The sequence below is a fragment of the Erinaceus europaeus genome, chromosome 17 (assembly GCF_950295315.1).
Source record: "Erinaceus europaeus chromosome 17, mEriEur2.1, whole genome shotgun sequence".
In the NCBI taxonomy this organism is placed as follows: domain Eukaryota; kingdom Metazoa; phylum Chordata; class Mammalia; order Eulipotyphla; family Erinaceidae; genus Erinaceus; species Erinaceus europaeus.
Genome location: NC_080178.1, coordinates 9,854,359 through 9,880,955, shown reverse-complemented (window position 1 = coordinate 9,880,955; position 26,597 = coordinate 9,854,359). Strand labels below are relative to the sequence as shown.

Genomic DNA, 26,597 nt, shown 5'->3' with positions numbered 1-26,597 from the left:
AACAAGCCATAAAGACCCCATCTGGTAAGGACCAGCCTTCCCCCAGGGAAACTCCTTTCCAGTGAAGGCTCCAGTGTGGCAAAGAAGCTCTGCCCTACTCAGCAGAATCACTCCTTGCATGGGAGTTTAGAAATGGTGGGGAGCATAGTCTTTTCTCTGAACCCAGGCTCTTCTGCAGGATAAACTATCATGGCTGACAGTTCTTGTATTTTCTCTCTTTCTTTCTTTCTTTCTTTCTTTCTTTCTTTCTTTCTCTCTTCCTTCCTTCCTTTCTTTCTTTCTTTTTTTATTTATAAAAAGGAAACATTGACAAAACCATAGGATAAGAGAGGTACAACTCCAGACAATTCCCACCACCAGAACTCCTTTAATACATTTGAGTCAATGGTGTCCATACAAGAAGGAACTGTATGATGTTACATATAGACTTCCAACATAAGACAACTGTATTAAACCTCTTTAAAATTTCTCCCTTAGAAGTCAGCTTATGAAATTCTACCTTTTTATAATTAAAAGATAACTCTTTAATCTAAATCCATTTATCATGGTAATGTACACGCAACATAAAATTATTATTGAAATTAATCAAGGTATGCAAGTCAGTGACTTTAAGACACTCACTATATTGTATAATTATCACCACTACTTGGTTTTAGAAGATTGTCATTAGCCTATAACAAGACCTTACCCCAGTAAAATAATCATGTTTATCCTCCCTTTCTTGTAGCCTCTGGCTGTCATTCGTTATTTCTATATCTGCATTTTCTTTTGTTTTTACAGATATCTTCTGTACAGTCACATAATATGTGATCTGTGGCTGGTTTCTTACTTATTTCTTTTTTTATTTGTATTCTTTTAAAATTTCTTTATTGGGGAATTAATGTTTTACATTCAACAGTAAATACAATAGTTTGTACATGCATATCATTTCCCACCAGATCCTCTGTCATCCTTTTTGGACCTGTATTCCCCCCCAACCCCAGAGTCAATTGGTGCAATATGCCGATTCCAGTTCAAGTTCTACTTGTGTTTTCTCTTCTGATCTTGTTTTTCAACTTCTGCCTGAGAGTGACATCATCTCATATTCATCCTTCTGTTTCTGACTTATTTCATTTAACATGATTTTTTCTAGGTCCATCCAAGATCGGCTGAAAATGGTGGAGCCACCATTTTTAATAGCTGAGTAGTATTCCATTGTGTATATATAAAACAACTTGCTCAGCCACTCATCTGTTGTTGGACACCTGTCTTGCTTCTAGGTTTTGACTATTACAAATTGTGCTGCCAAGAACATATGTATACACAGATCTCTTTGGATGGGTGTGTTGGGTTCCTTAGGATATATCCCCAGGAGAGGAATTGCAGGATCATAGGTTAGGTCCATTTCTAGCCTTCTGAGAGTTCTCCAGACTGCTCTCCACAGAGGTTAGACCAATTTACATTCCCACCAGCAGTGTAGGAGGGCTCCTTTGAGCCCACAACCTCTCCAGCACTTGTTGCTGCTACCTTTCCTGATGTAAGACATTCTCATAGGAGTGAAGTGGTATTTCCTTGTTGTCTTTATGTGCATTTTCCTGACAATCAAAGACTTGGAGCATTTTTTCATGTGTTTCTTGGCCTTTTGGATCTCTTGTGTGGTGAATATTCTGTCCATGTCCTCCCCCCATTTTTCAATGAAGTTGTTTTCTTGTTGTTGAATTTGGCAATCTCTTTATTTATTTTGGTTATTAAACTCTTGTCTGATGTATGGCATGTAAAGATCTTCTCCCATTCTGTGAGGAGGTTTCTCGGTTTGGGTAGTGCAGCTTTTGCTGTGCAGAAGCTTTTTAATTGGATGTAGTCCCATAGGTTTATACTTGCTTTAGTCTTCTTTGTAATTGGATTCGCTCATTAAAGATGCCTTAAAACTTATGCAGAAAAGAGTTCTGCCAATATTTTCCTCTAAGTATCTGATAGTTTGTGGTCTAACATCCAAGTCCTTGATCCACTTGGAATTTACTTTTGTATTTGGTGAAATATAGTGGTTCAGTTTCATTCTTCTGCATGTTTCAACCCATTATTTTCCAACACCATTTGTTGAAGAGACTGCTTTCCCCATTTAATAGTCTGGGCACCTTTGTCAAAGATTAGATGTCCATAGGTGTGGGGGCTTACTTCTGGGCTTTCAATTCTACCCCACTGGTCATTGTATCTATTCGTGTTCCAGTACCAAGCAGTTTTGATGACAGTGGCACAATAATACAATTTGAGATCTGGGAGCGTGTTGCCTCCAGTTCTGTTCTTTCTTCTTAAGATTGTTTTGACAATTCTAGGTCTTTTCTGGTTCCAGATAAACATCTGTAGCATTTGTTCTATTCTCCTAAAAAATGTGGTTGGGATCTTGATGGGGATAGCATTAAATTTGTAGATGGCTCTGGGTAGTGTATTCATTTTGATTATGTCAATTCTTCCAACCCATGAACATGGAGTATCTTTCTACTTCTTTATGTCTTTTTCAATTTCCCTGAGTGGTGACTCATAATTTTCAGTATACAAGTCTTTCACTTCTTTGATTAAGTTTATTCCTAGACATTTTATTGTTTTTGTTGCTATAGTAAAAGGAATTGATTTCTGGATTTCAACTTTTTCTAACTTAGTGTTTGCACAGAGGCATGCCACTGACTTTTAAGTGTTAATTTTGTAGCCTGACAGCTTATTGTATTGCCTGATGATTTTCAAAAGCTTCTTGCTAATCTTAGAGGTTTTCCTCTGTTGGTTACCCTTTGTTTTTCTCTTGTAGCCTTCAGGATCCTTTCTTTATCCTTATTCCTTTCCATTCTAAATATGATATGTCTTGGTGTCTTTAGGTCTGGGTTAATTCTGTTTGGGACCCACCCCTCTGGGCTTCTTGAACCTTTATGTCTTTGATATTGTCTAGACTAGAGAAGTTCTCAGGTATTATGTTCTGAAGAATGCTTTCTTCCCCTCCCTCTCTTTCTTCCTCTGGTAAACCAATAATGTGTATATTATTTCTTTTAAAGTCATCCCATAGTTCTCTGTTGTTTTTTTCAGTATCTCTCAGTCTTTTTTTTTGAGATATCTTACTTCATTTTTAGTTATCTCTAATTCGTTCTTGATCTTGCTAATTCTGTCTTTAGCCTCATTTATTCTAGTCTCTCTCCCCTCTACTGTTTCCTGGAGTTCATCTATTTTGTTACCCTGTTCTGATACTGTTTTAGCTTGTTCATCCCTTGGCTTCCCACCTGCAGGGGAGTCGCTTCACAGGCAGTGAAGTAGGTGTGCAGGTGTCTGTCTGTCTTTCCTCCTCTCTGTCTTCCCCTCCTCTTTCCATTTCTCTCTGTCCTATCCAACACAATGAGGACATCAATAACAACAACAGTAACTACAACAGTAAAACAACAAGGGCAACAAAACAGAATAAATAAATTAATTAATTTATTAAAAAAAGAAAAAATAAAGTAAAACAAACAAAAAGCCTCTTTTGTTCTTTTTCTTCCCTGTAGGCTATGGGAGCCTGAAGGCTTTTAAAGTATAAGTAGGCTTCTTAGGTTAATCACTGACTCCTGACTAAGAGATAATGCAGAGTGGGGCAGAGATAACCCAGTGGTTATGCAAAGAGACTCTCACAGCCCCACCGCTCTGCCACCGAGGTATCGATCTTCTCCTGAGTTTCCTGGTTAGTTCTCTGTTTCCTGGTGTCAACACAGGGCCTCTCTGCTGCTGATCCAGATTCTGTGGGCAGTAGCAATGGAGAGTCACGGTTGCATTTGGTGAGCCTTAGGGGAGTCCTCTCCTCCTTTCAGCTGTCCCCTTGTTGGTGAAAGAGACTGGAGGTGGCGTCTCAACTGGTAAACTGCTAGACTGTTACCAGCCACTTAATCTCTCCCTAGGCTCCTCTCTGTCCATAAGCCACACGTATCTGCACTCACTGATGATTTGGTGGGTTCCTTACATTGATCTATTCCTGTCTTGTTGAGGTCCCAGATGATCTCCTTTGGTATTCCTAGTTGACTCAGGAGAGGGGAGGGGAGGGAAAGGGAGGAGAGAGGAGAGGAGGGAATCACAGCTACTGTTGCTTTGTAGCCTGCCTCTGGAAGTCCCACTACTATATTTTTAACTTCTGAAACTCACACTATAATGCATCCCTTATCTCTGATAGACTTACTCTCACTTGTCTAGGTTGTCACCACTGGTTTCTTTCTTTGTTTCTGGTGAGCCAGAACTTCACTGAGGCTTTGCACATTTCCTCCTGGTAGGCTCTTTTCTTTATTTTTTTCCTCCCTCCTTCCTTCCTTCCTTCCTTCCTTTCTCCCTTCCTTCCTTCATTCCTTTCTTTCTTTCCCTCCTGGCCTTTCTTTCTTTCTTTCTTCCTTCCTTCCTTCCTTCCTTCCTTCCTTCCTTTCTCTCTTTCTTTCTTCCTTTCTCTCTTTCTTTCCTTTTCCAGATAATGGTCAGAGATATGGAGAGAACATAGCATTATGCATCTTTCATAAATCTGTCCCCTTTGCATGGTGCTCTCACATGGCAGCCAGGGGTTCAAACACACATGTTCACTATTTTCTTTTTCTTTTGTGATTATTAACAGGTTACAAGATTGTGAGATTATAGTGTATAGTTTACATGACACATATACCACCAAAGTTCTGTGTCCCCACTCTCACTCTCCCAAAGATAAAAGATAACCACCAGAGTTCTCACAAAGTCTTAGAAACAGTTTGCTTGCTCCTGTTTTTTTTTTCTCTTCAAGTTCATGTAAATCAGATCTCTGGATTCCATATATGAGTGAAACCATCTGGTAGTTATCTTTCATCCCTTTACTTATTTTGTTAAGCATAATCACCTCCAGTTCTGTCCATTTGGCCCCAAAGAATATAATACTATCTTTGATTACAGAGATTCCATGGAATATATCTCCCATAATTTCTTCAGTTGGTCATCTGTTCACTATTCTGAACAGAAAAGGAAGGAGGAGAATACTAGAGACTTGGACATGCTGAAAACGATCAGTAAAATTTTTACTGCCTCTGTTCCTCCTGCCAGGTTCCAAAAATTTTAAGAGAGAGAAGAGAGAGTGAACCAGAGCATTACTCTAGCGCACATGATGCTTGGGATCAAACTCAGGACACATTCTTGTCAGTCCAGCTCCCTACTCACTGTGCCTCCTCTCAGGCTGCTGAAAATAACTACTGCTGGTCTGTGTGCAGAGTTTTTGGCTGATCTACTGTTTTACAATTAATATCAAACCAAAATGAATGAGAAAGAATATCAAAGAAGGCTTATGCTTATAATAATGTTTTATTGATAAAAAGTGACATTGATGGGGAATTGCCTGAATTTTTTTCTTATTTATTGAATAAAGAGGAGAAATTAAGAGAGAAAAGAGATGTTAGAGAAGAAAAATCTTTAAGAGACACCTTCAGCACTACTTCACCACTCTTGAAGTGTCTTCAAATCATCTACTTGCGAAGAGAGCTGCAGAATGATTCTCAGTCCCCTGGCCCTTCACTTTTCTCTGTGTGATAGTGGCATAAAGGAAGCCACAGCGGCAGAGAGATAAATAACAGTTATCATCAGTGGACAAACAAAAGCCAAATCTCAGGCATGTCCTGTAAAGATTAGCAGTCATCAGGGAAGGGCGGGAGAGCCCAGCTTCTGCAGACTCATTCTGTCTCCATGAGATCGTCTGATAACCTCTTCTCTTCTAGTACCGCATGGCAGGAGCTGGGTAATCATTATGTGTGGAAGGAGGGTAGGAAGGCCCTGTTGGCAAGGTGTTGACTGCAGGTGAAACAAATACGACAGGCTAGAAAGAGTGGAAAAGACAAGCAGTAATATTAGCATAGTCCTATTCAGCCCACTCTCATGTATCCCTCCCACCAAGTCAAGTAGAAAGAAGACTCAGCCAAGCCCACAGTGGGGCTCTGCAGACACCCAGGCCTCAATCTCTCTAGCTCATATGCAGATTATCTTATGGAGAGGAGACCCAACTCACCCTCTGGGCACTGCTGTTGGCGACTGCTTGACTGGAGAAACGGGCTGTGGTGCAAGCTATGCAGAACTCCAGGAGGCAGAAGATGATCAGCACCGCTGAGATTCCTTTTCCTGAAAGCTAAAATCAGGAATAAGCACACTTACACAGGCTTCAAAGAGTTACTCCCAGGGCCAGGAGGCGGCGCACCTGATTAAGTGCACATATTACAGTGCGCAAGGACCCAGGTTCAAGCCTCTGCTACTCATCTGCAGGGGAAAAGGTTCACAAGTGGTGGAGTAAGGCTGCAGGTGTCTCTCCCTTTCTTTCTCTGTCTCCCCTCCCCTCTCAATTTCTCTGTCTCTATCTAATAATAAATAAACATTAAAAAAATTTTTTTAAAGTTACCCACTCATCACACTGAATGCACACCGTGATGGCTTGTCCGTTATCACCTGCTTATTTCAAGATGTGGGAATTAATTTTTTTGTTATTGTTGTCTGCTATTTACATATTGCTCTTTTTTAAAAAAATATTTTTATTTATTCCCTTTTGTTGCCCTTGTTTTACTGTTGTAATTATTGTTGTTGTTGATGATGTCGTCGTTGTTGGATAGGACAGAGAGAAATGGAGAGAGGAAGGGAAGACAGAGGGAGGGAGAGAAAGATAGATACCTGTAGACCTGCTTCACTGCTTGTGAAGTGACTTCCCTGCAGGTGGGAAGCCAGGGGCTCGAACCGGGATCCTTACACTGGTCCTTGCGCTTTGCGCCACATGCACTTAACCCGCTGCGCTACAGCCCGATTCCCACATATTGCTGTTTTTAATGACTTTTGTATGGAGATAAACTTATGACATATTATTAAAAGTATTACAGAAATAGTTATTTTTCAGATACTTTCTTTTTCTTCTGTTTGTTCTTATCTTTTTAGTGGGGATTCATAGTTTACAGTAAAAATAGTTGTTGACACATGGATAAAATTCCTCAGTTTTCTGCAAAATACTTTCACCCCCAGGCTAGGTCCTTCTCCACAGTCATGCACCAGGACCTGAACCCCACTGCCCCCTCCCCCTAGAGTTCTTTACTTTGATGCAATACACCAGCGCCAGTCCAAGTTCTACTTTGTGTTTGTCTTTTCTGCTTGTCTTTCTTTTTGGCCTCCAAAGTTATTGCTGGGGCTCAGTGCCTGCACTATGAATCCACTGCCATTTTTTTTTCATTTTGTTGCCCTTGTTCTTTATTGTTGTTGGATAGGACAGAGAGAAATCGAGAGAGGAGGGGGAGACAGGGGGGAGAGAAAGATAGACACCTAAAGACCTGCTTCACCGCTTGTGAAATTGTGAATTGACCCCTCTGTAGGTGGGAGCAGGGTGCTCGAACCAGATCCTTATGCCGGTCCCTGCACTTCATACCATGTGCACTTAACCCACTGCACTAGTGCCCCCCCTGTTTTTATTTCTTAACTTCTATGAATGGGATCATCCCATATTCTTATCTCACAACACGATTCCTTCAAGCTCCATCCAAAGTGAGTTGAAGAAGGTGAATTCATCATTTTTAGTAGCAGAGTAGTATTCCATTGTGGAAGTAGACCACAGCTTTCTCAGCCGCTCGTCTGTTGTTGGACACCTAGGTTGCTTCCAGGCTTTGGCTATTACAAATTGTGCTGCAATATATGTGCAGATGTCTTTGGACAGGGGTGTTTGATTCCTTAGGATATATCCCCAGGAGAGAAAATGCTGGGTTGTAGCCTTCTGAGAGTTTCCCAGACTACTCTCCACAGGGGATGGACACTTATTTATTTTATGAGGCAGAAGAAAGACAAAAGTGGGGTGAGGGGGAGCTCTGCTCTGGTTTATGAATTGCTAGGGATGGAATCTGTGTTCCCAGTGCCTCAGTGAACTCTACCCATTCAGTTACTTTTAGGCCAGAAATTTTAGATTTTTTTTTTTTTTTTTTTTGGTAAAGTCTCAAAGGCTGTCGTTGTGACAGCCTTTTTACTTGGCAACGTTTGAAAGGGTATATCTTGTGTTTTACATTGAATTTCTTCTGGTTTGTAAAAAATGTCACCTGCTCCCCCCCCCCCCCGCAAAAAAAAAAAAAGCAACAGAGAGATGAACTGGCCTCCCAAATGCCATTGTCATACTCTGGTTTCTCTTCAGATTGCATAAATCTTTCGCCTTTTACCAAATGCCATTGTCTCGGAGTATCAAGCACCAATGCCTGGTTCCCATTCTTCTCACTCTGCATGTGCTGGCAGAGGACAAAGAGCATGACGGGTAAAAGCAGACGGCCAGAGAAGGTATGAGAGCCAAGGAAACATCAGTCTCTGCATAGGGAATATTTTTCTACTTAACTGCTTTGAAATGAAAGGATTTTTTTTTGTCTTAAAAATGAATAAAAAGAAGTCTAACAAGGTCACTAAAATGAAGTTTTTGAAATGAAGAAGTCAGAGGCTTTTCAGCCTGCATTTCCACTTGAGACCATGATGTAAAAATGATCTTTTTTTTTTTTTTAATGAAAAAAATCAGGTGATTCACATTCTTACTTTCTCATCTTAAGCCTCTTCTCGTCACCTCCCAGTGGTTGGGTGATTTTTGCTATTTCCCGCTCCTTCTGAGTAGAAGTGGAGAACGTTTCCATTCAGCTCTGTTGACCTCGTCTCTCTGTTGTTCAGTCTTGTTGTTCAGGCAGCGTTAAAGGTTGAGTGCTCACCAGAAGCTGTGGTCTTTCTTAGCTTCTTGATGGGATTTAGCTTGGGTGGGACTGAATACTTTCTTTTCTTTTTAAAGCAGCTGTGTTGGTGAATTTTGTTTATTTCTTTATTTTAAAAGATTTTTATTTATTTTTTATCATCTTTATTTATTGGATAGAAACAATCAGAAATTGAGAGGGTAGGGGGAGACAAAAAGGGAGAGAGAAAGAGAGACACCTGCAGCCCTGCTTCACCACTTGCGAAGCTTTCCCCCTGCAGGTGGGGACCAGGGGCTCAAACCTGAGTCCTTGCGCACTGTAACATATGTGCTCAACCAGATGCTCCACCACCTGGCCCCGCTGGTAAATTTTATTTTACAATTTTATTTTATCACTCTGCCTTTCTGATTTATAAGAATTACAATGGGAACTGCTATTCTTGAGTCAGAATTTATTTCCCCAAAGTTTTAAAGACTTTGCTTCCTTGGAGGGGTGTGGGGGTGGGGGTCAGGGGAGTGGGGGTAGATAGCATAGTGGTTATGCAAAGCGATTAGAGTCAATCTAATCTCTGGTTCAATCTCCCCCACCCTCCACAAATCAGAGCTGAGCAGTGCTCTGTTTTTTTTTTTTTTTAAGACTTTATTTTATTTTATTATTTGATAGAGACAGAGATATTGAGAGGGGAGGGGAGAGATAGAGAGGGAGAGAGAGAGAGAGAGAGAGAGAGAGACCTGCAGCCCTGCTTAACCACTCTTGAAGCTTTCTCGCCTACAGGTGGGGACCAGGGGCTTGAACCCGGTCTTTGTGCAGTAATGTGTGTGTTCAACCAGGTGTGCTACTTACTGGCCCCAAGACTTTGCTTTCTTTATCTTCTCTCACTGGGTGTTGTTGTGATAGAGATCAAACTGTTTTTTTTTTCTTTTTCATAGCTTATCTGCATTTTGATAATTCCTTTTAACCGTGTGTGTGCATATATAGGTAAATATGAATCATTTTGCATCTTAATGTTGCATTTTCCTCAATATAGGTAATGCCTTCTCAGATTCCTAGTTTAAAAAAAAACTAAGATACATAAGGACAGATGGGCAGAGAATGAAAGAGAGCTCAGCACCCAGGCTTCCTTCAGTGCTGTGGGGGCCGGACTTGAGCCTGTCCAGTAGCTCACTGAACCTCACTGCCGTGGCTTAAACTGATTACTACGTTTGTGTGTCTGAACGCTGCCACGGGCGGTGAGCAGGATTGCTGGCCGTAGGCGTGGCTTTTGCCTACTCTTTCTTCTGAGAAGTGGCCTGTCCAAACGTCTGCGCGGAAGGCAGAGAGAGGTGTTCTGCTCTCCGGTTCCTCTCGGCCTCCACATTAGCAAAGAGACAGGGCGGTGCCCATGCTGATGGCTTTTTATTTCCTTCTTTATTTACTTTTATTGCCACCATGGTTATTGCTGGGGCTTGGTTCCTGCACAACGAGCCAGCTGCTTTGAGTGGCTATTTGTTTTCTTTTTTTTTGCTGATAGAGACAGAGAGAAATTGAGAGGCAAGATTATAGGGACACACACACACACACACACCCTCCCTACAGTGCTGCTTCCTCCCCCCACCCCCACACACACATAGGTAGAGACTGGGCACTTGAACCAGTGTCCTTGCACAAGGTAATGTGTGCATGCTACCAGGTACGTCACTGCCCGGTCTGGTGGCCTTTCTGCCATGTGTAAAGGGCTTTCACTTTAGGGCATCTGCTTCATCTTTCTTCTGAGCTGTCTGCTCTCCGCCAGAGTCTTCTAAGCTTCCCAGTCTCTTTGACTAACTTCTTTCCTCACCTTTTTTTCTGGGGAGTAGGATCCGGACCTGTGCTTCCTACTGTCATTCGGGGACAACAGAGTCACTTGCTAAATTGATTTATTTGGATGATGCCAGTTTCTTATCAGATTATTATTCTTATTTTTGGATTGGTTTATACTTCTAGAGCCAAGTTTGTGTTTGCTTCCTGCCACTCTTTTTTCTTTCTTTTTCTTTAAAATATATTTTGTTTTATTTTCCCTTTTTTATTGCCCTTGTTGTTTTTCATTGTAGTTGTAGTTATTACTGTTGTTGTTGATGTCGTCATTGTTGGATAGGACAGAGAGAAATGGAGAGAGGAAGGGAAGACAGAGAGGAGGAGAGAAAGACAGACACCTGCAGACCTGCTTCACCGCCTGTGAAGTGACTCCCCTGCAGGTGGGGAGCCGGGGGCTCGAACCGGGATCCTTAAGCCGGTCCTTGTGCTTTGCTCCACGTGCGCTTAACCCGCTGCGCTACCTCCTGACTCCCTTTTATTTCTTTTTAATGAGAGAGAAAGAGAGAGAGAGAGAACCCTGCTCAACTCTGGTTTATGGTGTTGACTGGATTAAATTTGGGACCTCAGAGCTGCAGGCATGAAAGTCTTTTGCATAGCCATTGTGCTGTCTCCTCACCCTACTCTTTGTTGTTGTTGTTACTATTATTTGCCAGAAGGTGCCCCATATACTTGTATTTCTCTCCTTCTGAGCCCTCAGTCAGAGTCCCTGTTTGGCCTCTGTCATGATCACGGGGGGAGGGCTCTGGGTGGGGGGCACCCAGAGGCATGTGATTCATTCCACAATGACTTCATTCATTGGTTTTCTCTAATAAAAACTGGTTGTCCTTGTCCCTGTCATCTCATCCCATCCTGATTCTGATAGAAAACTACTTAGTCTCTCTCTCTTTTTGAAAATTTATTTTATTTAATTTATTAGAGAGACAGAAGTTGAGAGGGGGAGGGGAGATAGAGAAGGAAAGAGACTAGAGAGACACCTACAGCCCTATTTAACCATTTGTGAAGCTTTCCCCCTGCAGGTGGGAACCAGGGGCTTGAACCTGGGTCCTTGCTCATTGTAATGTGTGTGCTTAACCAGGTGCACCACCACCTGGCCCCCAGAAAACTGCTGTCTAACTTGACTGTCACAGAATCTCCAATCTTTGGAAAGCATGTATCTGGGATGCCTCTTTGGGCATTGTGTACAGTGAGTGGTGTTAGTCAGCAGTGAGCGAGAGATCCTTTCCAGGGGACGAGTAGTCCATCTGTGGAGAGAACACTCCCCCTTTGTTATTGCTATGTTTTCTTCACAAAATGATTTATTTAACAGTCAAGAGAAGAACAGAGAGGGAGTAGGAACAGAGCATGGCTCAGCTCTGGTTTATGGTCATGCCAGGGATTGAACCTGAGACCTCAGAGTCTCTAAGCTGCTGCTGGCATTACTACCCAGTCCCTCTACTTTATGTATTTGTTTATAACATGAGAGAGAGTTTGGGGGGAGAGAAGAGGGAAGGGAGAGCCACAGAGAGGAGAGATGTCACAACACCACTCAGTATTGCTTCCCCTTTGGAATCTGGGGGGCTCAAATCTAGTTTTCCTGCACGGTAAAGTGTGACTCTACTGAATGAACCACCTTCTGCCTCCCCTTCCACGTCATTTGTGTGTCCTAGAGAGTCTACAGCTATGTGCATGGCTAGAATCTAGAAAGGGGTGGGGGTTACTCAGGAGCAGTAAGAGCTAAAAGCAGACTCTGTGAGAGTGGAGAGGGAGGGAGACTCTAGCCAGCTGCAGGGGACTTACCACCGCCCAGTAGTCTTGGTTGACAACTCCATTGATGCTCTCGTCCACCAGGAACAGAATCACTCCAATGAAGGAGAAGATGGCGCTCAAAATAGTCATCGCCAGGCTGCCTTTTAGCTAACAGAGTTGCACAGAAGACATAAAGCAAGTGTAGGACGAATAAAAGAAGCAGCACTTGAATGATTCTTAATCTTTGAAACCTTAATTTTTTTTTTTTTGAGATTGAAAAGATTTCTTTGTGCTGGGAAATTAGTATGAACATATTTCTGTGGACAGCTTAATCGTGAGCTATTTCTAAAATCTCTGTAGAAATGTTAATACAAGGAGAACCTCTTCATATAGTATTTGTCTACAAGCCACAAGAGTGATATCAATCATTCACCCTCTGAAAGAAAACTGACAAATGAATCTTTTGATGAGCATTTTGCTGTAGGGTAATGCCCAACAGCAATCCTTTATTTATTGAGTCTTTTACCTTACGGATTCAGGATCAGGGTGTGGGGCTCTGAGTGACACCCCACTTCTGAGTGGTTCCTTGCTTGAACCAGGTGAGGGGCACATGCTTCATGGGGCCAGTCCCAGGTGTTTGGAGCAAAAGTGCTTTCTTTAAATTGTCTGAATCTATCTTCTTGATTTTTCCTCCCCAAATAAATGACCCATTTTTAAAAATGTGTTTTTAGAGAATGAACTTAGGGCCTTCTGTATACATGACATCCCTGAGTGACCTCACCAGCCTGCCTGCCTGCCTTCCTTCCTTCCTTCCTTCCTTCCTTCCTGGACATAGGACAGTACTATTCCATAAAATCTGCCCCCCCCCATGTAGTGCCCGGACTTTAACCAACCCAGAACATCATGTACAGAAAGTCAGGTGCTCAACGAGATGAACCACCCAACCGACTCTTAATTAATCTTTTTGTTTTTATTTTGCTTAATTAGGGTGTTAATGGATAATTACTGTTAGTTGTTGACACATGGGTGCAATTTCTTATCTCCCCATGGCAAGTGTCTGCAAAACACTCTGGATCCCTCCCCCTAATTTAGGCCCTTTTCCACCAATATTCATTCACTAGAGGATTAAACAGTAGAATTCCAACATACCAGACAAGGGGAAAAGTCCTTGGTTGCAGCTATAGAGAGAGCACCAGCGATAATGAACTGTAGAAACAGACACACAGGTATTTGTGAGATGATGGGCCCTTTGATTGTTTCTGAGAACTCTTTTGCTTTTTAATTTGATTTATTGTCACTGGGGCTGGGCATTGGCACTACAAATCCACTGCTTCTGGTGGCCATTTTTTCCCCTTTCTATTTTATTTGATAGGACAGAGAGAAATTGAGAAAGGAGGGAAAGAGAGAGAGAGGGAGAGAGACAGAGATATCTGCAGACCTGCTTCACTGCCCATGACGCTTACCTCCTGAAGGTGGGGAGCAGATGTTTGAACCTGGGTCCTTGCATAGGGTAAGGTGTGCATACAACTATTTTGCCCCCCCCCCATCCCCCTGAAAACTCTTCTGAAGAAAGTTTGGATTCTAGATTCATGTAGTTGCCCTCATTCTCAAATTTCTTTCTTTCTCAGTTTGTTATAGATGAAGGATTTATTCTCTTGCAAGCTCTCCTTGCTCAGGTGACTTTTGAGCTCACTGCTCCATCTCTCTCATGTTCAGTTATCCAGTCTCGATCCTTTTACTAGCCCGCCTCCCCCAACAATGTATTTCTGTCTAAAATCCAGTGGGGAATAAAAACTGGCCTGCTGATGGCATGATCAGAGTGAGTTTTTAGGATGTGGGTCTAAGCTGCAAGTTGAAGTGGGGAACGAGCTTCTCCCTTGTGTGTCTCTAGTCAGAGCCCTCCCTTGTCTGAGTTCTCCATGGAACCAGATGCAGGCATCATCCGCGTGTGAACCGTGCACAGCTCTACTTTATAAAGAGAGAAGGACTTAGAAGCTACTCACAGAGAGGCCTCCCCAGAACGGATACCCGCCAAGGAAGGCGACAGATGCAAAGCCGTAAACAGATGCATAGCTGACGCAGATTAAACCCAGAACAATTCCAAAAGCAATGTGCATCAGCCCGATAATGATCTGGATCGCCTGGAACAAAGAACACAGGCGGGTTAAATTGATAAAAAGCTCCCCATTGAGATCACATCGGCTTTTCTTTTTGTTACTAGGTAGTCTACCCATCCTGGTACATACACATAAGTATGACACTTGGGTATCTTATTAGCTATATTATCACATTCTAGCAACCAAGGGGAAATTTTTTATTTTTAATTTTGGCATACATTCTGTAAGTTAACATGCCCAAATCCAAAGGCAGTCACTGTTCTCTAGTCACAAGTGTGACGAACAATTACAAAAAGGTTCATTCATTTATTTGCCTTCTCTGTGGGTTAGAAAACAAATAACTCGGGATCCCTAAGGTACACATGTGCTTTCTTGGTTAAATTTACATGAATATACCCCACATTTTACTTGGCTTAAAAATACCAATAAAACTGTAAAGTTCAATCTGGGGGTGGGGTGGGGAACTTGCTAGAGTAACAGAAACATTACCGTCACTGCTGCTTCTACTTATGGAGAACTCTGCCAAGATGAATTGAATGTAAATTTGCTCCAATACAAGCACCAGGACTGTAACTGATTAATCTAGTGACAGGAGGCCCATATTACCGAGTTATCCTGATGGGGAGAATTCTTTGCCGTTTATTGGAATCTTGCTCGATGCTAAAGTAAGTGAACTCTGGATCAAGTTTCCATGCAAGTTTCTTTCTACTGCTCCTGGAGGCCATTTTTTTTTTTTTTTTACATTTTGTCACCCTTGTTGCTGTTGGAAAGGACAGCGAGAAATGGAGAGAGGAGGGGAAGACAGAGAGGGGGAGAGAAAGATAGACACCTGTGAAGCAACCTCCACCTCCCCCAGGTGGGGATCCGGGGGCTCTAACCGGCATTCTTATGCTGGTCCTTGCACTTTGCACCATGTGTGCTTAACCCACTGCACTACCACCTGGCCCCCTCTATGCAGGTTTCTCTACCTTCTAACCTAAAGGGGAGATCATTTCTAGAGTCATGTTGAGAACGGTTAACAACAGGATGTGTGTGATAAATAAGGTCCACCTGTACTTACAATGAAGCTGTGCAAATGCAGACTTTAAATTACAGTAGCAAGGAGACTCACCCCTAGTGGCTTTGCATAGTCATAAAACGTTGTGGCTGGCGTTGCTGTAGTTGGGTTTAATACTTGTATATTTCCTTGACCCAGCTGACTGTTAATAAAGATTCCTGGAGAAAGGGTGGGAGGAGACAGACCACTCTGGGCTTGGTATCCCATGTTTATGGAACTTGGGGGTGGTTGAGATCTCCAAGCTGTAGAATTGCTTGTCTGGGAAGGTTTAGGCATGTTTCCATACACACTAGGACTGGTTCCTGGCCTGGATGACATCATGTGTGTCCTAAGAATTATGAGAGATAATAAAATGGTACATTTTCTCAGAAGGGAAACCAATGCAGATCTTACCAAATGCCAGTTATCTACCCGGATAGAGGGGAAGCAAGTGAACAGATAAGCAAAAGCTCACCACTTTGCTCTCTGAATTAGATTCAAATTTAATATAATTTGAATTGTATTTAAATCAGATTATAATTTAAATCAGATTAAATATGAATTGTCTTTTTAAATTTATTTAAAACATTATCTTTATTTATTGGATAGAAACAGGCAGAAATTGAGAGGGAAGGGGGTGACAGAGAGGGAGAGAGGTAGAGAGACATCTGCAACACTTCTTCACTCACAAAGCTTTCCCCCTATAGATAGGGAGCAGGGAGCTTGAACCTGGGGTTCTTGTGCATTGTAATGTGTGCACTCAACCGGGTGAGCTACCACCTGGCCCCATGAATTGTCTTATAATTAGATAATTTCAAGTAAAATTGTACATTTTTTCTACTTCCCATCTCTCAGGATAATTTTGCTTTTAATTTTTTTTAATTTAGGCTAGAGACAGAGAAATTGAGAGGGAAGGAGAGGTAGAGGGAGAAGAAGGAGTCACCTACAGCATTGCTCCCCCCCCCCCCACCTGAAGCTTCCCCCGAGCATGTGGTTGCTTGAACCCATGTCCTTGAGCATAGTAATGTGTGCACTCTTCTGGGTGTGTCACCATCTGATACCAACAATTTTGCTTTTAAAAATAGATTTATTTATTTTGGATAAGACAGAGAGAAATTGAGCAGGGAGGAGAGAGAAAGGGAGAGAGAGAGAGAGAGAGAGAGAGAGAGAGAGAGTCCTGCAGCACTCCTCCACCACTTGAGAAGCTTCTCCCCTGCAAGTGGTGACCAGGGGGCTCAAACCCAGGTCCTTGTACTTGGTGACATGTGCACTTAATTGGGTGTTCCACCCACCTGCCTCCCCCTAATTTGTCTTTATTAAAGAAAGATTATAGTGAGAGAGAAAGAGGTCAGACTACTGACTGCTTAGCTGTGGCTTATGGTCCGCCCAGGACTGAACCTGGGACCTCATGGTTTCAGGTCCTGTGTGTTACTGCTGTGTATCTCCCAGCTCAATTACCTCATTTTTTTAGCAGTAGAATGGGAAGGTGACAACTATCTTTGAGATGACTATGTTAGCAGCTTATAATGAAACATACTACTCAACCCATTTCTGTAGAATCACTCCGCATGCCCACAGGCGAAGTAGAAGCCTCCTACAAAGAATGTTGCTGAAAATGAAAGTCATGAGCCCTTAGGAACATACCTACAATAGACTTTCTCACTTCTTTCCAACCTAAGGTCCCTATTCTCGTCTTCTCTATTCCTGCTTTTTGGTTCCTGTTAGTTAATTATTTTGTCTTACTTTATATCTTACCACCTTTCAGGCACCAAGTTTCAGATGCTACTGTGATTCCATCCTGAACTCGGTAGGCAGATGACCTCACCAAAGTGTCCTGGAACCTCACCTTTCTAGAGCCCTACTCCACTAGAGAAAGATAGAAACAGGTTGGGGGTATGGATTGATCTGCCAGTACCCATGTCCAGTGGAGAGGCAATTACAGAAGCCGGAACCTTCTGAACCTCAAAAAGAATTTTGGTTCCTACTTCCAGAGGGGGAGAAAAGTTAAGGGAAAATGGCTGTAGATTCTCTGACCTCTTAATTCTATAGGGACCCAAGGTAGAAGAGGAGAAAAGGGCATTCAGAAGTAGTAATAGGTGTAGGTGTGACTTAGAAAGAAAGAGAAGGCAGGACTACAGAAAAAAGGGCAAGCCAACCTATATCTGCTCTATCTGCAACCTTGGGAGAATTTCTGTAGCTTCCAGTGTAGGGAATAGGGCCATAAAACCCTGGTGGTGGGAATGGTGCAGACCCATGTTATCTTACAATTTTGTAAATCAATATTAAGCTACTAATAAAAGAAAAAAACCCAAAAATAGCACAGAAAATATCAAGATTCCCCAATTATTAACATTTATATCATTTGGTCTTCTCTCTCAATGTGTGTGTGTGTGTGTGTGTGTGTTTTCTTTCTGAACCACTGAAAAGTAAATTCAAGTATGATATAGCCCTCACCCAAATGAGGAAAGGACCTTGAACTTCCTGACTGTGATAACTATAGTTTTCATGGACTGGACAGATAGCATGATGCTAGATAAAAAAAACTTTCTGCAAAAGACTTTAATGCCTGAGGCTCTGCAGTCCCAGGTTCAATCTCCAGCATCACCGTAAGCCAGAGCTCAGCAGCTCTCACGCCTCTTCCTCCTTCTCCCTCATTCTTCTCTGTATCTCTCATTAAAAATAAATAAAATATTTTTGAAACAGTAAATAAAAAAGTTTCTGAACTAGAAAACCAGTGGTCTTTTCCATCTGTTGTTTTGTTTGTGTTTGCCATGAAAAGTCTTAGTTAAAGTCACCTAATAATCTAGCTCTATAATTTTCTCTTTGCACCTGGCTGTGTAGTTGTATGGTATCCGCATTACCTTCAAGGGTTTCTGAAACGCAGCTCTGTTTTCATGGGATGGTGTATATTCAAGCCCGTCATCGCACCCTCCGTAGCATTAGCTTCCCATTTATTTATTTTTTGAGATATCTTTTACAGGGGAGGGGTTGGGGGACAGGTGGTGATGCACTGGATTAAGCGCACATAGTACAAAACGCAAGGACCTGTGAAAAGATCCGGGTTTGAGCCCCCAGCTCCCCACCTACGCGGGGGAAGGCTCGCTTCACAAAAGCAGGTCTGCAGGTATGTCTGTCTCTCTCCCTCTCTACCTCTCCCTCCCCTCTCAATTGCTCTCTGTCCTATCCAATAAAAAAAAAAAAAAAAAAAAAAAAAAGGTCGCCAGGAGCAGTGGATTTGTACTGCGGGCACCGGAGGTTTAAAAAAAAAAAAAGAAATATCTTTCACCTGATTCATAGCGGCTGCCTCCTCTTTCATTTCTCTCCTTCGTCTCATTCCTTCCCTGTTTCGCTCGTCTTTCATACCTCTCAGGGTTTCTTTTCCCTCACCCAGTTGCTTGCTGCATATCAAGTCAAGAGCAGGTTTCTCCAGCCAGCCTGGAGAATGGGAAGCTGCCGAGAACCCACTCTGCTCACCCTTCCATCCCTGATGCCCGATGACTTGGAAGGTGAGAGAGGACTTACCGTGTTCCTTCAGCACCTCTGTGCTTTTTCTGTTTCTCCTCTGCAAACTCTGTCCGATCCCAGAGAGCCACCTGGGTATTACAGATTCTTCTTCTAGCGTTTGCCCTTCTTCCGTAGCCAGTTAACAGCGTCAAGTTGAGCCTGATGTAAAGTTTCCAGACCTCCTTTGAATCTGGAGAGGTGGCAGTATTACAGATACTCTAGTTCCTCTCTTTAAATCAGCTTCTCTTTTATTTTTATTGAGTCCAAAGTCCTTTCAGTTCCGACTCTCTCCTTCCCAGCAGTGGATCATGATGCATAAGTTCATGGCCAGTTTTGGACTATGTTGGACTGTCACACCTCCTTCTCGGTGCCGGGAAGCCTTTTTCTGACACTCCCACATATTCACTGTTCATTTCCTTTTACCCCTTTGCTCTTTGTGAAACTATTATTAAGGCATTATATTTTATCTTATCACCTTTCTTATGCCTTTTCAACTAGACCTACGCAATCCAAGGAAGAGTCATGGTGGAGTAATCACCAGTGGGACTGCACTGCCCAGATACAGCTGAATACTACATAGAAATGTCACTGCTGGGGTTTCTGGCAAACAGCATTTTCATTGTCTGTGGGAGAGTGACCCGCGTGTGGACAGAGGAAGAGAGATGGAAGGAAGCCTCGAACACAGATGCACTGCTTTACCCCAACTGGCACCTTCCTGGCAAGCCATGAGTTCTCTTGGACTTGTGAAAAAGTGGCAAGCAAGCACTTCAGGGCTGGGGGAATTACACTCTCTAGTGGGGGAACTAGACTGCAAAGCTGTGTGCTTTTGCTGTTGTAAGGAAAGCCAGGCAAAGTAGGAGACAAAACCATAAAGACCCCGTCAGAACAGGGTCAGCCCACTCCCGGGTAAGAGCCTTTTCAGTGAACTCTGCAGTCTGGCAAAGTGACTTGACTCCACTTTGCAGAGTCACTTGCAGGAATGCCTGGGAAAAGAAAGCAGCAGGCTGGAGGCCTCCCTCTGGACTGAACTTATGTTGCAGGGCAAGATATTTATGGCTGGCAGATATTCGCTATCTTCTAGCACCTTGAATAAGTCACTCAACTCTCACACTGGTCTCCAGTGTTTCTGGTGTAAAATGTGATGAGATTCTGTGCTGCATTGTATACATCACGTTATTCTTTTTTCCCTAGCAGCTTGAAGTGTTTTTTTTTCTTGGTCTTTGACTTGACAGCTTTCCAGTGCTACGTCTTGGAAAAGGTCATTCTGGGTTAAGGAATTAGTTGGTGTTTTCTCTACTTTCTGAATGTCAACCTCTTAGCTACAGCCAAGATTTGGAAACATTTTCTGCTGTGATTTCCTTGAATATGTTCTATTGACATTTACTTGAATTTTCTGGAAATGTATCCCCTCTCTAATACAAGTTGTGCTTTTTCCTCCAAACCATGTTATTGGGGTTAGTGGTTTACAGCATTGTTGTTGACACAGGAGTACAATTTTTCTCATCTCCCCATGACAGGTGTCTACAAAACACTATTACCCCAACTTAGGGCTTTTCTACCATCATGCACAAGAAGCCCAATGATTTCTCCTCTGTCTCTCTCTCTCCTTCCCCCCAGAGTCCGCTGCGTTGACTCACTACACCATACCCAGTTTCTGCAAGAATTTCTTTCAAAGTTGTTCAGTAAAGACTCAGTTTACCATGCCTACAGACATTGGGGTGTGTTGGTATGCTTCTAAATTCTGCTTCTAAGACCCCTTCTGTTGCATTGCTTGATGTTGTAGTCTATTTACATAATCATTGTCTTCATTGGTTTAATCCCCACTGGTTCAAGAGCTATTTTCCTTCTCCCCACCCCCTATCCTACGTACTTCCTCTTCCTGACACTTCCGCCTCAGGAGACATAAAAGACAGGGCTTTCAAATGAAAAGAGATTTAGAAGAGATTAGATAGTTGAACTGCATCCCCACTCATCAATAAAGATTGAACTGCGTTCCCAGCTCAGCCATGAGTTCCTGGTCGTCTGTCTCCCGCCCGCAAAGCTAGCCTGGCAGGGTGGGGGGGGGGCACAATTTAGCTTCTAAAATCTTAGCTATTAATTTCTTTTTTTTTTTCCTTTTTAAATTTTTTATTTAAGAAAGGATTAGTGAACAAAAGCATAAGGTAGGAGGGGTACATATCCACACAATTCCCACCACCCAATCCCCATAACCCACCCCCTCCCATGGTAGCTTTCCCATTCTCTATCCCTCTGGGAGCATGGACCCAGGGTCGTTGAGGGTTGCAGAAGGTAGAAGGTCTGGCTTCTGTAATTGCTTCCCCGCTGAACATGGGCGTTGACTGGTCAGTCCATACCCCCAGTCTGCCTCTCTCTTTCCCTAGTAGGGTGTGTCTCTGGGGAAGCTGAGCTCCAGGGCACATTGGTGGGGTCTTCAATCCAGGGAAGCCTAGCCAGCATCCTGGTGGCATCTGGAACCTGGTGATTGAAAAGAGAGTTAACATATGAAGCCAAACAATTTGTTGAGCAATCATGGATCCCAAGCTTGGAATAGTGGAGAGGAAGTGTTAGGGAGGTACTCGCTGCAAACTCTAGTGTAATCCTGCTTTCAGGTATATATTTTGCAGTAGTTTAGCTATTAATTTCTATGTTGGGGGAAGCATTCCTTCTCACCCAGATTCCTAAGTATTATAGTTGTATCTAGGCCAGTCAAGAATTGTTGCAACTATGACTTTCACTCAACAGATTATATCTACTTTCCCAGAAGCAAGAGTCTCCTCCTCCTCCTCCTCCTACTGTTACTATTACTTCTTCTTAGAACAGGAGAGTGTATGAGGACCTCCTCTTCCTCCTCCTCCTTCTTTGTTCTTTTCTTCTTCTTCTTTTTTTATATCAACCTCTTCTCTGGTTTTGATTTTTTTTTTTTCTTCCTACTCTCCATCCCTCTGGCTTTAAACGTTAGCTTGAACATTTCAAACTGGGTCCATTTTTTTATACTTTATGCTTTCATATCATTGCCACATAGTATGACCTCATTTGATCTTCAAAATAATTCTGATCTAAACATGTGACTTTTAAAAAAATCAATTGCCTGTGTGTTCCCCCCCGACTTTTCTCCTTATTTAGTTGAGCTCTCACTGTTCATCATCATTTGAACAATACTTTTCACATCACATTAAACTTCCCCTCCTACTTTCCTTCTACTGAAACCCTACACCTGGAGGAAATAAAGTAAATACTTCCTCCAAATCCATTTGAGAGCAGTCAAGCCTTGCTCTAGCCATCTGTTCAGACTCTGTATCTGTGTACACCCCTTTAAATGTGCCCTGAGAGCAGCCTAACAGACCTCTGATCAGTGTATTCTCTCTCTCTTTTTTTTCTACCACTTTTCACGGCACTCCTATTGTTAAGTATACTGACTCTACCTGTAACCCCTCCTTGCACATGGCCTCCTGTCTGCTTTGGCAGAGACGATTATGTGAGACCCGGTTACTGGCCACCATTATGGCAATCTCACTGATAACTGCAACTGTGAAAAGCCTTTTTTAAAAAGAAATCATTGCTTTAAAAAAAAACTTACTTATTATGGCTAGAGATAGGAACATTGGGAAGGAAGAAGTGATCAGAGAGGAACAGAGACTCCTGCAGCAGTGTTTCACTGCTCATGAAGTACCCCCCTCCGGCCCTTCACTCCTCTCAGTGGTAGTGACATAAAGGAAGACATGAGCAGAGAGATAAAAAACAGCTATCATCAGTGGACAGACAAAATCGAAAATCTCAAACATGGCCTGTAAAGGAGTCATCAAGGAAGGGCAGAAGAGCCCAGCTTCTGGAGAAGTTTCTTTTAAAAAAAAAAAAAAACTTTATTTATTATTGAATAGAGACAGAGAGAAATTGAGGGGAAAGGGAGGTAGAGATGGAGAGAGACAGAGAGACACCTGCAGCCCTGCTTCACCACTCATGAAGCTTTCCCCCTGAAGGTGAGGACCAGGGGCTTGAACCTAGGACCTTGCACACTGTAGTGTGTGTGCTTAACCAGGTGTGCCACCGCCTGGCCCCTGCTGGAGAAATTTCTACGGACTTGTCCTGCCTCCATGAGATGGTCTGATGCCCTTTTTCTTGTAAAACATAGTGACATAAGCTGGGGAGCCATCGTTTGTGGAAGGAGGTTCGGTAAGCTCTGTGGTCCAAGTCCACTCCGCACTTGGCTCATTCATGGAGACTGGAAAGAGAGAATGACACCATCAGGATTGTTAGTATGATCCTATTCAACTCATTTCCCACATCCCTTCCCACAGTCAGTTGAGCCCACGGTGGAACTTTGGAGATACACATGTTTTGATTTCTTTTTTTTCTAATATTTAATTTATTTATTTTCCCTTTTGTTGCCCTTGTTGTTTGATTATTGTAGTTATTATTGTTGTTGTCGTTATTGGATAGGACAGAGAGAAATGGAGAGAGGAGGGGAAGACAGAGAGGGGGAGAGAAAGACAGACACCTGCAGACCTGCTTTACCACTTGTAAGATGACCCCACTGCAGGTGGGGAGCCCGGGGCTCCAACTGGGATCCTTATGTCAGTCCTTGCACTTTGCATCATATGCGCTTAACCCACTGCGCTACCGCCCGACTCCCTGCATGTTTTGATTTCTACAGTTCATACCAGATTTGTTGTGGAGAGGAAGCCCAACTCACCCCACTGGTGCTGGTGCTGGGGGTTATGTCTGCTTTGAGTGGCAAACCAGGCTGTGGTGACAGTTACGCGGAACTCCAGGAGGGAGAAGATGGTCAGCGTGACTGAGAATCCCCTCCCAGAAACCTCAAGTCAGGAATAAACACACTGAAATTTGGGTCTCACACAGGCATCAGGAAGTGACTGACTCCCCAAGTATGCTACAGTGCATACTCTGTTGACACATTGTTTCTCTGTTATCAGCTCTTATTTCAGGGGAGTGTGGATTAATTTAAGATTATCTCAAAATATTTACTTATTTATTGTATGAGATGAAATGAGAGAGAGAGAGAGAGAGAGAGAGAGAGAGAGAGAATGAATGCATATGAGAACAGACCACTGCTTCAGGATGTGTCGTGTTGTGGATGAATGGATTCTATGATCCATTTATGCAAATCTTGGGTTTTACCCAATGAGATGCTTTGAAAACATTTCAGATTTCTTTTGATAGTGTCATAGGGTTTATCCTGTGGCTAGAAGATGACTGTATTTGGCAAATTTGAAAGGAGCCAGCTTTTGCTTTCCATGGACATCCTTCTTTTGATCAAAACGACACCTCCTCTTCTAACAGAATCAAGCCACAGAAATGAAACTGTCATCCAGATGCCACTGCCCCACATGAGCGAGCATGAATCTGATACCCATCATTCTAGATCTGCACATGTTGGCAGAGGACAGACAGTGAGAGGTCAACTGAGGAGAGAGTCACAGAGGGGGAGTCAGAGGAACATCATTCTTTACACATGAATCAGTTTTTGACTGAACGGTTTTGAAGTCACAGTATTTCTCAGTTTTAAAAAAAGATACATGAAGTCACCATAGGTCCCCTAAAGTTAAGTTTATGAAATCCTTAGAGATATTGGAGGCCTTTTCCCCCAAAAAATTTTCCCAGGTGAGACCATATAAAAGATAACTTATTATAGAAAAACAAGACAATTCCCATTCTTAAAAGTTTTAAAAGTTTCTTTATTGGGGGATTAATGTTTTACATTCAACAGTAAATACAGTAGTTTGTACATGCATAACATATCTCAGTTTCCCACTAGGTCCTCTGCCATCCTTTTTGGACCTGTGTACTCCCTCCCCTCCGCCCCCCAGAGTCTTTTACTTTGGTGCAATACGCCAACTCCAATTGAGGTTCTACTTGTGTTTTCTCTTTTGATCATGTTTTTCAACTTCTGCCTGAGAGTGAGATCATCCCATATTCATCCTTCTGTTTCTGACTTATTTCACTGACCATGATTTCTTCACGCTTCATCCAAGATGGGCTGAAAACAGTGAAGTCACCATTTTAAATAGCTGAGTAGTTTCCCAATGTGTATACAGACCACAACTTGTTCGCCACTGAATGCTTTTAAGGCCACAGCCTCCTGTAAGCTCTGTCCCTCTAAGTCCCGAGGCTAACGTAAGCCTCTGTCTAGACAGAACTGTGCGGAAGGAGATAGCAGTAAGCAAGCGGGCAGCCCTCCGTCCTAGCGCTGTGGATGGAAGACAGGACTCCCCTAACTTTGCCGTTTGGCTTCCATAACCACGTTTTTCCTCTCGTCCTGTAGCCCCCTATCAAAAGCTACACCTCGCGTTTGTTAAGGCCTAGGGCTCTGTGGAGTATGAGCTCTGAAGGAGCCTGAGATTCTCTCCCACAAGCTCCAGAGTGGTGGCTGGATTCTTTGCTGAACAAAGGGTCGCAGTTAGTCCCTCCCTGTTTTCTGCAACACCAGGACTGTGTATTTCTGTGACAGAAAAAGGAATTCATACAGGAAATGCCAGATGGGGGGTGGGCGGGGGGGGGTGGGGAGAGCTATGAAGCAGAGTCTTCGAGAGTGGAAAGGGAGGAGACTGTGATCAGTTGTGGGGACTTACCACTGCCCAGTAGTCTTGCTGGGGATTTCCCCCCGATCCACCAGCATCAGAATCACTCCAGTGAAGGCAAAGATTCATCCCTGTGTTGCTGTTGTTCTGAAAAAGACCAGAAAACAAAACACATGTAGAATCAGTAAAAGAAGAATCAGTTTAATGTTTTTTAAAATTTTTTTAAGATCATCCTTTAAGCTAATTGGCTTATTTGTATTTTGGAGACAGAGAAGACTGAGAGGCAGAGGTAAGAACAAAAGAGAGGGCTGGGGAGATAATGGTTCAGCAAAAGACTTTAATACCTGAGGCTCTGCAGTGCCAGGTTCAGTATTCAGCACCGCCATACATCTGAGCTGAGCAGTGCTCTGGTGTCTCTCTGTCTTTCTCTGTATATTTCCTCTCTCTGTCTCTCTTTTGTCAGTAATAAATAAAGTAAAATGTTAAAAAAAAAAAAGCAGAAGACCCCACAGCACTGAATCTTCAATGCAGTGAGATCCTGGGTGGAACGAGGATCCTACACACATGGCAAAGCAGCGCACTGTGCAGGTGAGCTATTCCACCAGCCCCAATTTAATGGTACTAAATCTTTGAAGCTGTAGAAAATTTTTGAGATTGGAATAATTTTTCTCTCTCTGTCTCTTTGGGCAGTTATCATGAACACATTTCTGTGGGCAGCCCAGTTGCAGGGTATTTCTTAAAATATGTATAGAAATGTCAATACAAAGAGAACCTCATCTAATGACATTTGTCAAAGAGCCTCACGCATGATACCAATCATTCACTTTTTAAAAAGTTTTCTTTCTTTTTAAAAAAGCTATTAATTAATTAATTAATTCCTTTTTGTTGCCATTGTTGCTTTATTGTTGTAGTTATTATTGTTGTTGTCATTTGATGTCATTGGCCAGGACGGAGAGAAATGGGGAGAGGAAGGGAAGACAGAGAGGGGGAGAGAAAGACAGACACCTGCAGACCTGCTTCATCACTTGTAAGATGACCCCACTGCAGGTGGGGAGCCGGGGGCTCAAACCGGGATCCTTATTTGGGTCCTTGAGCTTTGCACCACCTGTGCTTAACCCACTGTGCTACTACCCGAATCCCTCAATCATTCACTCTTCAAAAGAAAACTGAAAAATATAAATTT

General features: G+C 42.8%; 1 protein-coding gene across 1 annotated transcript; it reads right to left on the bottom strand.

The window, feature by feature from the left end:
• Positions 1-5,304: 5,304 nt before the first annotated feature.
• On the bottom strand, positions 5,305-19,096 carry LOC103110475 (membrane-spanning 4-domains subfamily A member 12). Its single transcript, XM_016186606.2, has 7 exons — positions 18,897-19,096; positions 15,450-15,723; positions 14,225-14,362; positions 13,371-13,427; positions 12,273-12,389; positions 5,993-6,109; positions 5,305-5,803 (listed from the first exon to the last, which is right to left on the bottom strand). Exons 2-7 carry the CDS (start codon positions 15,714-15,716, stop codon positions 5,702-5,704), a joined length of 798 nt encoding a protein of 265 aa, XP_016042092.2. The 5' UTR covers positions 15,717-15,723; positions 18,897-19,096; the 3' UTR covers positions 5,305-5,701.
• Positions 19,097-26,597: the final 7,501 nt, after the last annotated feature.

Coding starts and splice junctions, on each gene's coding strand:
- LOC103110475 (XM_016186606.2), bottom strand. CDS start 15,716: ATGATGTCATCCAGGCCAGGAACCAGTCCTAGTGTGTATGGAAACATG. Junction 12,390..13,370: donor AGGACTTTTCCCCTTGTCTG/GTATGTTGGAAT, acceptor CAACTCTGTTAG/CTAAAAGGCAGCCTGGCGAT. Junction 6,110..12,272: donor ACCAAGACTACTGGGCGGTG/GTAAGTCCCCTG, acceptor TCCTGATTTTAG/CTTTCAGGAAAAGGAATCTC.